The sequence below is a fragment of the Galeopterus variegatus genome, unplaced genomic scaffold (assembly GCF_000696425.1).
Source record: "Galeopterus variegatus unplaced genomic scaffold, G_variegatus-3.0.2 Scaffold1578, whole genome shotgun sequence".
Taxonomy (NCBI): domain Eukaryota; kingdom Metazoa; phylum Chordata; class Mammalia; order Dermoptera; family Cynocephalidae; genus Galeopterus; species Galeopterus variegatus.
In genome coordinates, this window is record NW_007727689.1 from 353,243 (window position 1) to 365,304 (window position 12,062).

The 12,062-nt window shown below is 53.1% G+C and overlaps 1 protein-coding gene and 1 long non-coding RNA gene across 2 annotated transcripts; both read left to right on the forward strand.

Moving 5' to 3' along the window:
- The first annotated feature begins 2,760 nt into the window (after positions 1–2,760).
- Positions 2,761–3,721, forward strand: HRCT1 (histidine rich carboxyl terminus 1). The gene has a single exon (XM_008577800.1). The coding sequence runs from the start codon at positions 2,940–2,942 to the stop codon at positions 3,264–3,266; it is 327 nt and encodes a 108-aa protein (XP_008576022.1). The 5' UTR covers positions 2,761–2,939; the 3' UTR covers positions 3,267–3,721.
- Positions 3,722–6,049: 2,328 nt separating this feature from the next.
- Positions 6,050–8,158, forward strand: LOC103594566. The gene is made up of 2 exons (XR_550865.1): positions 6,050–6,135; positions 6,687–8,158. It is a non-coding gene; the product is annotated as an uncharacterized LOC103594566 (long non-coding RNA).
- Positions 8,159–12,062: the final 3,904 nt, after the last annotated feature.

Here is a 12,062-nt window from a genome sequence, read left to right on the forward strand (position 1 = left end):
TGAAGAGCTTCAGGGAGGTTCTTCTGGGGCATACTTTTCACTGCTTCCCAGGAATGCCCTTCCTTAGTCAATACTGGACCAAATCAACCTGGTTCCATTTGCACTATATCTTGTAGAAATTCCTTACAGTCTCTGGGCCAGTAATGTGACTCTTTACTGATCTCCAGCACTAAATAGTATCTTCCCAGTTTTAATTCTTTGGCCATTTCAGTGGGAGTTTGGGATGGAGAGGAATTAAATACATGGGCTCAAATTACGATCTATAAACAAAAATCAGGATACTATAACTTTGGACAGTTCAGAATACAGAACTGGTTTATTTACAGTGTCACCTCTAGGTGGTGCCACCAACTAGTGAAAACAACGTGGTTGCTATTGCTGGACGAGCAAGAGCCACCTGCAGCTAGACAAGCACAAGTTTGTGAACCTGTCTGGAATTCGTATGTACTTGGGCATATGTATGTGAGTGTGTGGGCACACAATTATTGGTGCATGAGTTTGCCCACAGAGCAGTGTTAGTTTACAAGTGTACACACGCCTGCAATCATGTGCATGAGTCTGTGCACCCTGGAAAGCATGGTCATTAACTAAATGACATGAGCTTCAAAAGACTTACCCGCCAACCGTGTGCTCCGGAACTCCGGTACCTCAGCTAGGAAGGCTGCCTGTGGAGGGAGCAGAAGATGCAACCCTGTGGGAGAAATACAACCACAAGGCCATGGGACGGCTTTTCTGAGGCAGGGAATCCCTAGACGTAGCCACTTGCCCCGCAGGCTCTTCCACATCGACACATCGTCTTCCTGTTATCTCTGTGGAAGTTCCCAGCTACCTTAGACTCTTGCTCTGATCAGACTCCTCACGCAGGCATAGTGTCTTTTGCCTACCTGCTGACAGAATAGCCCATAAAGCTGGGGAATTTAGGCAAGTTCCTTCCCTTCTCTGGCCTCAGTTTCCCCGTCTCTCAGTGAGGCTGGGTCTGTGTGCTTCCAAGGGCCTTTTGCACTGTCTGAAGTTTTTCAAGTCCATGGGTTGGAGGGCCCTGCCCCTACTCCAGCGGCTGGTGTGGAGCTGGAATCTCCTTGGAGTTCTGAAGAATAAAGTTTCCTGTTTGACTCCCTTGTCTTCCTCCTTACAGCAGACTTCCTCCCGTACCTTCCCCCTAGGGGAAGGCAGCTGGGCTCCCAGGGCCCAGAAGTCTGCAGGTGGAGTTCTTACTCCAGCATCATTAAAAGTTCAAGTGGCTTCTGCTGGGAGCCAAAGAAGCCCCTTACAGCAGACTTCCTCCCGTACCTTCCCCCTAGGGGAAGGCAGCTGGGCTCCCAGGGCCCCAGAAGTCTGCAGGAGGAGTTCTTACTCCAGCATCATTAAAAGTTCAAGTGGCTTCTGCTGGGAGCCAAAGAAGCCTCAGGATTCATTAGATGTGCTGTCTCCTGAGCCCAATTTGGTTGAAGGGAATGCTTAGCCTTTTCATCCAGTGAGGATTTTCACAAGGGTTTGAGGCCTCCCTGAGAGAACTCAGCTGGGATTGAAGTCGGAGAAGGAAGGGTCCCTGAAGGTCACCTTTGGCCCTGGGACTTTTACAGAGGATGAAACAGGCTGGGTCAGGGGAAGGGGTTTGCCCAAGGTCACAGGATGGAGATGCTGCCAGAGCTCAGCCAGCCTTGCTGCTTCTGTAAACATTCCTCCAGGTGGCAGTGAGATGAGCACAAGCCCAGGAGGAGCCTGGAGGCCCCCTGGGGACCCAGATGCAGAGCTGGGGCTGTGGGAGACCCTGCTGTGTGTGAGGAAGAGCTTCAAGAACAGTCCAACAAGCCCACAGCAGAAAGGGCTGCCAGCGAGAGAGAGTGAGCACCTGTCCCTGAGGCCTGTGAGCTGGATGGGGCAAGTGCTTGTCTATGATGGATAGAAGGGATTAGGGACTATGAGGAAGAGGAGAGTCGGGGACTGCTCAGACCCTGCCTGCCCTGTGAATTCTCTACCAGGCAGGAACGGCATCCATGGCTGCTGGGCAGAGAGGGTGGGGCAGAGCAAGGAGCCTGCCATTCATGGTCAGTTGAGACCGTCGAACTGGGAACCAGGGGGCTGGGACCGGGGGCTGTCCTCTCTGAGCTCAGTGCCTCCTTCCTGCCTCCCTTTCACCTCAGGCTGACACCCAGACCCTCTTGCCTTCCAGACCCAGTGGGACCAAGGACCTCCCTGGATGATGAAAATCTGCCTGTGGTGCCTCACTGAGCTCCCAAAGCCCACTGAGCTCAGGATAATTCATTTGGCAGAACCTGACTTTTAGCCCTGGAGGACTTTGTGGGCTACAGGATGGGTGATCAAAACCATTCAGATGACAATGTCTCCCAAGTACTCTGGTCCAAACTTCAGTGCCGTAATATCAACGGCAACACGCTTTTTATATCTTAATTCCTTTAATCCTCAGAAAACAATATGAAGTAGGTGCTATGATTAGCCATTTTACAGATGAGGAAACTGAGGCACAGAGAGGTTAAGTGACTTGTGCACTGCCACAGAGGTAGTGAGTTGTGTGGCTCCAAAGCCCATGTTCATAATGTCTGTACTATACTGTCTCTACAAGAGAAACTAAAGCCCAGAGACGGGTCGTGGTAAGCCTGTTCACTCGGCCAGGTGGCAAGGTGGGGCGGGCCCTGACCTCTTACCTCTGGACTCAGGGCTCTTCCCTCAATCCTGCCTGACATCTCCACTGTCCACCCGGCCTCCCTGCCAGCCTCTCTGGAGTTAATGTCTGCCTGGCCTTGTCCTTGGCCACAGCTCCAGTCTAAACAGTCCAAACAGGCTTCGCCCACATTCCCTGGCTGCTCTCCAGCCCGCAGGAGCTGAGTGATCTGTGGCTGTGAGGGCTGAGCAGAGGCTGCTGACGGGGAGGAAGCGGCAAGGAGCTGCCGGCCAGAGAGGGCCTGTCCAGCTCCCAGATGCACGGCGTCCTGGGGAGCACGACCCTCGTGGGCTGGATTGCAGGCATCGCTGTGGCCATCCTGCTGCTGCTGCTGCTGCTGGCCACCTGCCTTTTCCACAGACGGCAGCCCCAGGATGTGGAGAGGAACCATCCGACTGCAAGGGGAAACCGAGTCCGTTTGGCCCAGCCTTGGTTCTTCCGGGGCCGGGGCCGGGGCCGGGGCCATGGAAGACCCTTTCACCACCACCATCATCCTGGCCATGTGTCTCACATGCCCAGTGTGGGCCCCCATCACCACCGCCACCACCACCCCCTCCACCAGGCCCACCGAGGCCACCGCTGATGCCTGTGGACCAGTGGACCCTGATGTTTTCGTGTAGAGGGATGCATCTCTGGAGTGAATGAGGGGACTGTGACCTGGGTCCTGCTCGGGCTCATTTGCATACTATACTGCAGTGTACTGTGCATTCGGAGGACTGAGGAACACCTGGCATGGCCCTGTGGACACTGGAGGGTTTGGGGGTTGAGAGCCAGGGTGGTCCTTTGGGGCTGGACACCCCACCATTTGACTGTAACTCCCAGTGGCCCTAGAAGTGACAAGGGCGTCTGGACAGAGCCAGCACACAGGCGGATGTAAAGTCTCACCTTCTGACTTCCTCATGAGGCAGCTGCAGGCCTCTGGCAGGAGGTAGCTGGGATGGACTCTAAGAATGCCCCTGGGTTTGGAGAAGGCAGTATGGGGCCGCACAGTCAATTTGTTGGTGCATTACTGCAAGAAAATAAAAACCATAAAGAGGCTATTGTGAAGAGGCTCTTGATTGCAACACAGTGGGAGGAAGGGAGCTGCCAGGCCTGTGTCTGCCTCTCTGACGCCTGGAACGCAGGCACTAGCTGTGGAGAGGGAGCAGTGAGTGGGCTCTGCTGAGCTCTCAGGGAGGGTTTGCAGGAAGCCCTGCCCAGAGAGGGCCCTCTGTGCACCAGCGGAGCTCTAGCCCTCTGGGGAACAGTCCAGGGCCTTGAGAGGAGGGTTGAGGCTGGCTAGACTGCCCCCCCAGGGCTCTACCTCTAGTATTCTTTCTGGACCAGGTCCAAGCAGACTGAGCTCTGGGACCCATGGAAAATGCTCAGCCTTGCTATCTTCTGCCTTGTACCAGTATAGGTTTCCCCACCTCATGGGTTGCATTGAGTTTAGTATTTCCTTGGTAACTGGGTCAGGGTTTCTTATCCAAGCCTTAAGTATCCAGCCAGCCTGCTCTGCTGGTGCCTGTGAGAGGTGGTGGGGGTGGGAGGGATAGGGTGGGGTTCTTTAAACTGGAAGATGTGGTATTGGGGAGCTGGGTAGCCTTAGGAGACTGTTTGACTCCTCTGGGTCTCAGTTTCTTCTTCCCTAAAATGGGATGGATACCAGACTCCCTCTTGCTAAAGCCCTGAAGCATGTTCCCAAATGCTCTAGGAACAGCTGGTGGAATCCACAGCCAGGAAGGAAATCTCATTCTAAGGCCTTCAGCTGTGCCTGTGAACGGGGGTAGGAAGGGGGTGGGGGGCTTTGGGCCAGGCAAGGCAGTGGGGAGGGGCTTGAGAACAGGCCGGAAAGCCAGGGGCCTGATGACTCACTGGAACAGAACGTCCTCTTTCCTGTCTGTTTCCCAGTGGATTCTATGTGAGGGCTTGGGATGGGGAGAGGAAGGCAAATTCACACTGACAGCCACACTGGACTTCAGGGGTGGGCCATGGGTCGCCATGTGTTGTTAATTTTCCCCATTCCCCACGCTCTGCTCTGGCCCAGCCGCATCCCCAGCTTGGATTCCTGCCACCGCCTTCCAGTCTGCCCACCTCCAGCCCTGCCCCTTTCTGAAGCATCTCCACGCTGATTTTACAGATGAATCAAAGAAGGGTAAGAGGTTTCCACCAAATCTTGGAAGTGGAAAAGGAAACCTATACTCACACAAGGCAGAAGATAACAGGGCTGAGCACTGCTATTTATTTTAGTTTAAAAATGCTGAGCCACTCATGCCTACTGCAGGTGGCCTAGAGCGACACGTACCCACAAAGAGCAGGCAAACGGAAGTCATAGGAACAAATAATCAAGCTTGAAACACAGTGCCCCGGTGCCCTCTATCACCCAAATACCTAGCCGATGTTGGTAATTCAGTTGAAACCACAAGCACCACGGACTGGTTCATCATGTTTGTTTCTCTCTGCTTCTGCTTCTGGTTGTTCAATTACTACAAATAATCCAAAGTGTCTGGCTGCCTGTCACAGCGTGTTCCATGTGGAGGAGGAGCCCAGAGCCCAGACCGCACAATCGTCTTAGTAAAGGTCCAGAGTGAGCACGTGACAGGGCATCATGTTATCTGTAAAGAGACTGTCCCATTTTGTATGTAGGCAATTCCTAATGCTGGTAGTAAAGAAAGTTCCCCTGGACCTTGGAGAAATTGAAAAGAATTCAGGCTTTGTGACCTTGGGCCAGCCCCCTGCCCTTTCTGGGCCTTTACACCGTGATCAGTCAAACCGTAGAATCAATCGAGTGATGGCTCTGTGGTCATGCGGTACCTGGAAAGAGCACTGAGCTGAGTGGAGGGCGGGCGTTCCTCCTGGGCCAGCTGGTGTTCTAGTTACCACTGCTGATAAGCAATGGGCCACAGGCAAGTCATTAACCTCTGGGTCTATCAGCATCTTCATCTGTAAGATGGAGACACTGTCACTACACAGGGTTGCCTGGAATGTGAGATAATGCCTGGCTGTGCTGGGTATCTGGAATTGTTTCTCATTACTCCATTTTCTCAGAATATGGGTAAAGCGGGGTTAATAACCCAGTCTCCTTTCTGGAAGTGGTGGGGGTCTCAGGAAATGTTGGGTGTGAGGGCCAGGATGGAGTCCCTCTTTGCAGACAGACTCAGCAGCCTGGGCCTGGCTTATTTTCCTGACCCCCCGGCAGGGGGCAGGGCGAGAATGGCAGAGGGTGTGTGTGTGGGGGCGGGGTAAGTGCTGTCACTAAGAGGGGCGGCAGCTGTGCGGGTCCTGGGTCCTCACTCACAATTGGAGGAAGGGATTCAGGAAGTGCTCAGACATCTTGAAGCCAACTCCCCAGGAGGACCAAGGCTGCAGCCCCAGGGAGGAGCGTCATGGCCCCTGGGGCGGCAAACTGGCCAGGAGGCCACAGCGCCAAGTGCAGCCATGTGCAGCCAGGGTTGGCCTTCGGAGAGCCCAGGGTAAGTCGTCACAGAACCTGAGTGTGAGCAGTGGGCTTGAGCAGGCAGCAAAGAGGGCTGGGTGAGAATGGCACAGAAGAGGGTTTTTCCTGAGACCTCAGGGGTGGAGGGATCGCTTTGTATGTCACTGAAGGAGCTGGGATTCCCTGGGCTGGAGCATGCCCTGCCCTATCTAAATGTACTCTCCCAACCCCATGCAGAAAAGGAGGCCAAATGCAACGTGCTCCTGCCCCCAGCCCCTGCCAAGGTCTCCTGGCAACTGCGGTGACCTGTGACTGTCCCCCACCTTGCCCAGAGCTGGCACTCCTTCCCACCTGTGTCCCTGCTCCCAGCACAGGCAGCAGACAGGGTGACTCAAGGACTGGCCCAAGGTCCTTCCAGGGGAGGAGACGGGCTCCTCCTGGACCCACAGGAGGGGAGTGTTTTGTCCTTTGCCTGAGTGTACAATTGCTTGCTCTTGAAATACGTAGGTGTCACCAGTGGGTCAGGGCTGGCCAGGCTCCCTCTGAACAATGTCTTCTGCCCCCTCCTCCCCACCCTACTGTGTCCAGCGAGTCTTGTGCTCACATGCTCCAGGATGCCACTTCTTCTGGGAACTGCCAGTGGAGTTGACCTCAGCTCTTGGAGGCCTGGTCTGAGGCTTAGAAATTATATGGAGATCATCTGAGATCCAGGCAGTAGGGCCACGTGGGGGCATCTGATTGCCTTGGGCGAGTGCGACCCAGGGCCTCAGGCCAGCATCTTCTCAGACGACCAAGGGAGAGTGGTCAGAAGAGCACAGGGCACCTGAGATCCCCAACAGCCCCCTATTTCGGATGGGGAGCTAAGGCTCTGAGACCACCCAAGGCTGCTCAGCGGATCAGCTGCCACACAGGAACGCCATGGAAATGGCAGTGATTGGGATGGTGGGGGTGCTGTTTGTGGTCACTGTGGCAATCACCTGCATCCTCTGCTGCTTCAGCTGTGACTCGAAGACCCAGAATCCTCAGGGGGGCCCTGGCCATAGCTTCACAGTGGCCACGTTTCGCCAGGAGGCTTCTCTCTTCACGGGGCCCAGTCGCCATGCCCAGCCAGCACCGAGTGCCCGGGACTTCTGGACCTTCATGTGAGGCCTAACAGTCCCTCAAGATTTGCTCTGCTCTTGGGTCAGACTCGCCCACCCCCCAGCAAACCTGCTCTGGCGTCTGACCCTGCCGAGGCCCGTCTCCCTGTCCTTCCACTCCTGTATCCTGAGAACTTCTTATCTCTCCACCCACACTGGTTTGCTGTACCCTGCAGCCTGGGGGATCCCTGGTCGGGACCAGGTGGGGGTCAGCCCTGAGAGCTCAGCTGGGCCCTACCCACAGGATGGGGCTTAGGAGGAGTCTGAGGAGTGAGTGAACAGACACAGAGTTGGATTGCATGGCGGGCCAGCTCTGCTCAGGCACTGGGCATGGAAACATCCACTGGAATTGATTGTCAACAGTGTGCCAATGAAACTGGTTCCATTGCCACCAGAGGAAGCAGTGTCCTAAAGAGGACATTTTCAGAAATCACTTCTTATCTGCTCCGCTGATTGGGTATTTTTGCACATTGCACAGAGCCCAACCCTGAGGTCTGCCCCTGGCCGGTTGCTTGAAATCAGCCTTGAAATTCTGAAACCAGAGAACTGCTTCTTGGGAACACATGATTTATTTTATAATCAAAAATGTATATCCTTTTATGGATCTTTCCAAATCTTGTTTGCAAAACCACAAAAGGAAACAGAAAATAAGAGTCACAGAAAGTACAAGATGTTTTATTAACAGGAAAGCCAGAAAGAAGACTTTTAAACTATTTCGAATGAGACTTTATTGCTGTGTTGTAACAGGTGGCTTCTATTCTTAGAGCTTGTGAGTGACTTCCCTCACTCAGGAATGATAGAAAAATCATGAACTGTAACATAATTCCAAAAAAGTTAAAATGTTGTGTTACATTCAGAGCATGTAATGAAGCTCTTGTTTTCACCACAAATAAAGAGATATTCAGTTTTTATTCATAGAAATCAGTTCTCCCTTATTCGTAGAAAATCCGTTCTCCCCGTGACCATGGGATAAATGCCACGCCATATTTAAAGAGTGTGGTTTGAAGGGTGTTGACTGCAGCGATCCTGAAAACCCCCCTTAGGCACACAAGTTGTGACTTCTGCACCAGACGCAGATGGGAAGCAACAAAACGAGAGGTTGGATATGGATTTGTACTGGAAGAATGAGCAGTGTAAACAGGGAATCCGTTCTAACTGAAAACCTTGGTTACAACAGGAGCTCCTGGGACTGTGTCCTGGTCACTCTGGACACCAGAGCCCAGCAGGGCCTTCACAGATGCGCGTGGAGGGGAGCTGGCTACAGGGAGGCCCTGAAGACTGAGGAAAGGGAACTGCTGCAGGCCGTGTCCCCCAAGAGTGAACGCCGAGGCTCGGTTTGGATCCGAGGGGGCGGGAAGAGCTGTTCCCTGGGAGCAGGGAGTTTGAGCAGAGAAGGTGGTCAAGGCCAGCACTTGGAGCAGGTGGACAAAGGGAGGGGCTGGGAAGGAGCCACTAGAGAAGGGACAGGAAGGTGGGAGTGCATGGGGCAGAGAATCGGGGGATCGGGGTTGCCAGATTTAGCAAATAAAAATACAGGGCATCCAGTTCAATTGGAATTTCAGACAGACAACAAACAACTTTTAGTATAAATATGTCCCATGCAGTATTTGGGACATATCTACACTAAAACGTTATTCATTGCCTATCTGAAATTCAGGTTTAACTGAGGATCCTGCATTTTATCTGGCAACACTGTGGGGGAGAGAGTGGTCTGCGAGGGCGGGCGCACTGAACGCAGCAGGGGCGCTGGCAGAGGAGAGCACAGAGAAGAGGTCCCTGGATTTTGCAACAATGGTTTGACAGTGACCTTGGTGAGAACAGTTTGAGTGGAGCAAAGTGAGCAGCCCCATAGTGTGTATGTGTGTGGCATGAGTGTGTGTGTGTGTGTGTGTATGTTGTGGTGTGTGTGTATGTTGTGGTATGTGTGTGTGTGTGTGGCATGAGTGCATGTGTATGTTGTGGTGTGGTATGAGTGTGTGTGTGTGTGTTGTGGTATGTGTGTGTGTGTGGCATGAGTGTGTGTATGTTGTGTGTGTGTGTGTGGTGTGTGTGTGGCATGAGTGCATGTGTATGTTGTGGTGTGGTATGACTGTGTGTGTGTACGTTGTGGTGTGGGGGGGGCATGAGTGTGTGTGTGTATGTTGTAGTATGTGTGTGTGTGTGTGTGTGTGTGGCATGAGTGTGTGTGTGTATGTTGTGGTGTGTGTTGGCCCGAGGTGCCCCTGCCACTCTTCCCAGTACTGCCCATTGTGTAAGGAGAGGGAGGGGCCCAGCAACAGGCCGGCAGGAGCCCTTCTCTGTGAAAGAGTGGCCTCTCCCTTCTATCCCCAAGGGAGGGAGGTGGCAGCAGCAAGATACTAGCAAAACCAGGAGTGTTTATCTGGTGGCAGCGAGGGAAGCAGTGGCTCAAGGTCACCCTGGAAATCGGGGGCAGAGCCACACTTGAACCCAGTCCTCCCGGTTTCCAAATCTAGCATGCCCTCCATTCATTCTGCTACCATTGCTAGTTTCTGTTGGACGCTTGCTGTGCTCCAGGTGATATCCTTTCTATATATCACCTCGTCAGTGCTCACAGCAGCCCAATAATCTCCATTTTAGAGACGAAGGAACCGAGCCACCACACTGTGAGCTGCTTCGGGCCAATGCCCAATCTGCAGGAACAAAGCTAAACTGTCATTGTTCTCTGTAGATGGTGTCTACGCCAAGCAAACTCTCAGCAGAACCCATCCGATATCTTTAGAAGGAAGGGGTTCTGATTGCCCAGGTTCACCTGAGCAAAAGACTTGCTGACACCTGCCCCCACCTGCATCTCTGGCTTTGAAAAAGAAAGGGGTCTTTGCCATCTGTAGTTCTAATGAGCAGCCCAGGAGCCTCTCCCCAAGATTAACCATCAGTTGAGGGCTAGAACTGGGTTCCCAGACCTCAGTCCTGAGCCAGCCCTGTTGAGGCCTCCCAAAGGCTTTGTACCTTTGCAGACATACAGACTGTGCCTCTCCTGCGATGGGTCTTGCTTCCCCTTCACCTCTTTGGGCTTCTCTGTCAGCTCCACCCCGGGGCAAAGGGCAGGGAGACCCTGCTCTGTTCCACCCCAGCCCCACTGGGTGAGGTGGAAATGGCTACTCGTAGCCCTGCCTCTACCACTAACTTGCTGGGCCTCAGTTTCCCTGGTTGCACAGAGGAAATGAGAACCCCATCATGCCTTGTTTAGAGGACGTCTGAGAGTGTGAGATCCTCGAAAGCCAGCTGTCAGGAGCGGGGGGAGGCCCCCTCCTCTCTTCTCCACATTCTTTGGCTCTGAAACCAGGGTGGGTGGTGTTTCTCTTTGGGATGGGCTGGATTCTGGAATCAAGAGGCCTTGAAATAACATGTTTTCCGGAAAAGTACCTTCCTTAAAGGAAACTACTTGTTCCAAGGAGTAGAAAAGGGTCATTGTGCTTTGCCAGGTCCTCATTCCTCTGGGACATGACCCTTGAAAAGGCAGATGCAGTTGGAGACAGACCTACAATCCTCATTCCTGTGTCCCCCACACAGGTGCATTCATCTGGGGCACTTGTAATAGTGAAAAGTTAGAAACGGTCTAAGCACCAGCAGGAAAAGGAAAAAAAGTTATTTTTTAAATTATAAAACAAACAAGTACAATCTGAGATTAGAGATATTAAAACACAGTCAGACACAGACACAGAAATGGGGACAGACAAATTCTCAGGACAGACACACAGGGATAGACACACACACACATCACATTCTGCCTAATTCACACAGTTGTGGTAGGCAAAGCTGGGGAGTGGGGGCAATGGTTGCTGAATTTCCAGAAACTCTGGAATCTGGGTGTTGAGAGTGACTGCACAAACTTCTGGGCCTGAGGGGGTGTGTTTGGGTGGGCTGAGGAGAGTAGAGGGAGTGTCCTGAGCCTGAGGGAAAGGCCTGGTTGTCTGTGCACCCACCCTCTGCCTCCTGAGACAGGGCATGGATCCTAATCCCAGGTCCCCAGTTCAGGTAAGGCTGAGGAACCTGCCAAGGCAACGCCCCCCACCCGAGTTGTTGTACAGGGGATAGCAGCGCCCACAGCTGGGGAGAGGCCTCTTTGCAAACACTTAGGACTTCCAGGCCCAGGCCTTTCAGCTGTCCACGGGCCCCACTTGGGAAGCCAGGGCTGTGGTGGCTCATACAGAGGCTCTCTGTCCTTGTCCTTCTGAGATGCTGGCGCAGCAGCAGCCCCTCACCCCTGCCTGGGGCCTGTAACACACCTTCCCCCACAGTCAGTCCTTGCACAGACCTCGCCACTGCAGTCTGCCAGCTGGCCTCCCTGGCCTGACTTCACCACTGCCCGCCTCTGCTTCTCGGACACAGACCTAAACTCCTTAGAGGGTTATTGGGAGGGTCTCTGTTCCCACCTTCAGATTCTTGGTACCTGTGGTAGACACAATAATGGTCTCCCAAAGATGTCCATGTCCTAATCCCTAGAAGCTGTGAATATGTTATATTCACAAAGGGTAATTAAGCTTGCAGACAGAATTATAGTTGCTAATCAGTTGACCTTAAAATGATAAGATTATCCTGGACTGTCTGCGTGGGCCCAGTGCAATCAAGAAGGTTTGTAAGTGTACAGGAGAGTCAGGTCAGAGTGACGGGACAAAGACTTGAAGATAGAAGAGGGCTGCCAGCCAAGGCATGTGGGCAGCCTCCAGAAGACAGCAGGAAAAAGACAAGGGAACTTGCTCTCCCCTGGAGCCTCTGATGGGAACACAGCTCTGTCAACATGTTGTTTTTAGCTTATTAAGTCCTATTTCACACTCTGGTCTCCAGAACTGTAAGGTAATATGTT

Excerpts from the sequence above, each read along its gene's own strand:
- HRCT1 (XM_008577800.1), top strand. The coding sequence starts at position 2,940 with ATGCACGGCGTCCTGGGGAGCACGACCCTCGTGGGCTGGATTGCAGGC.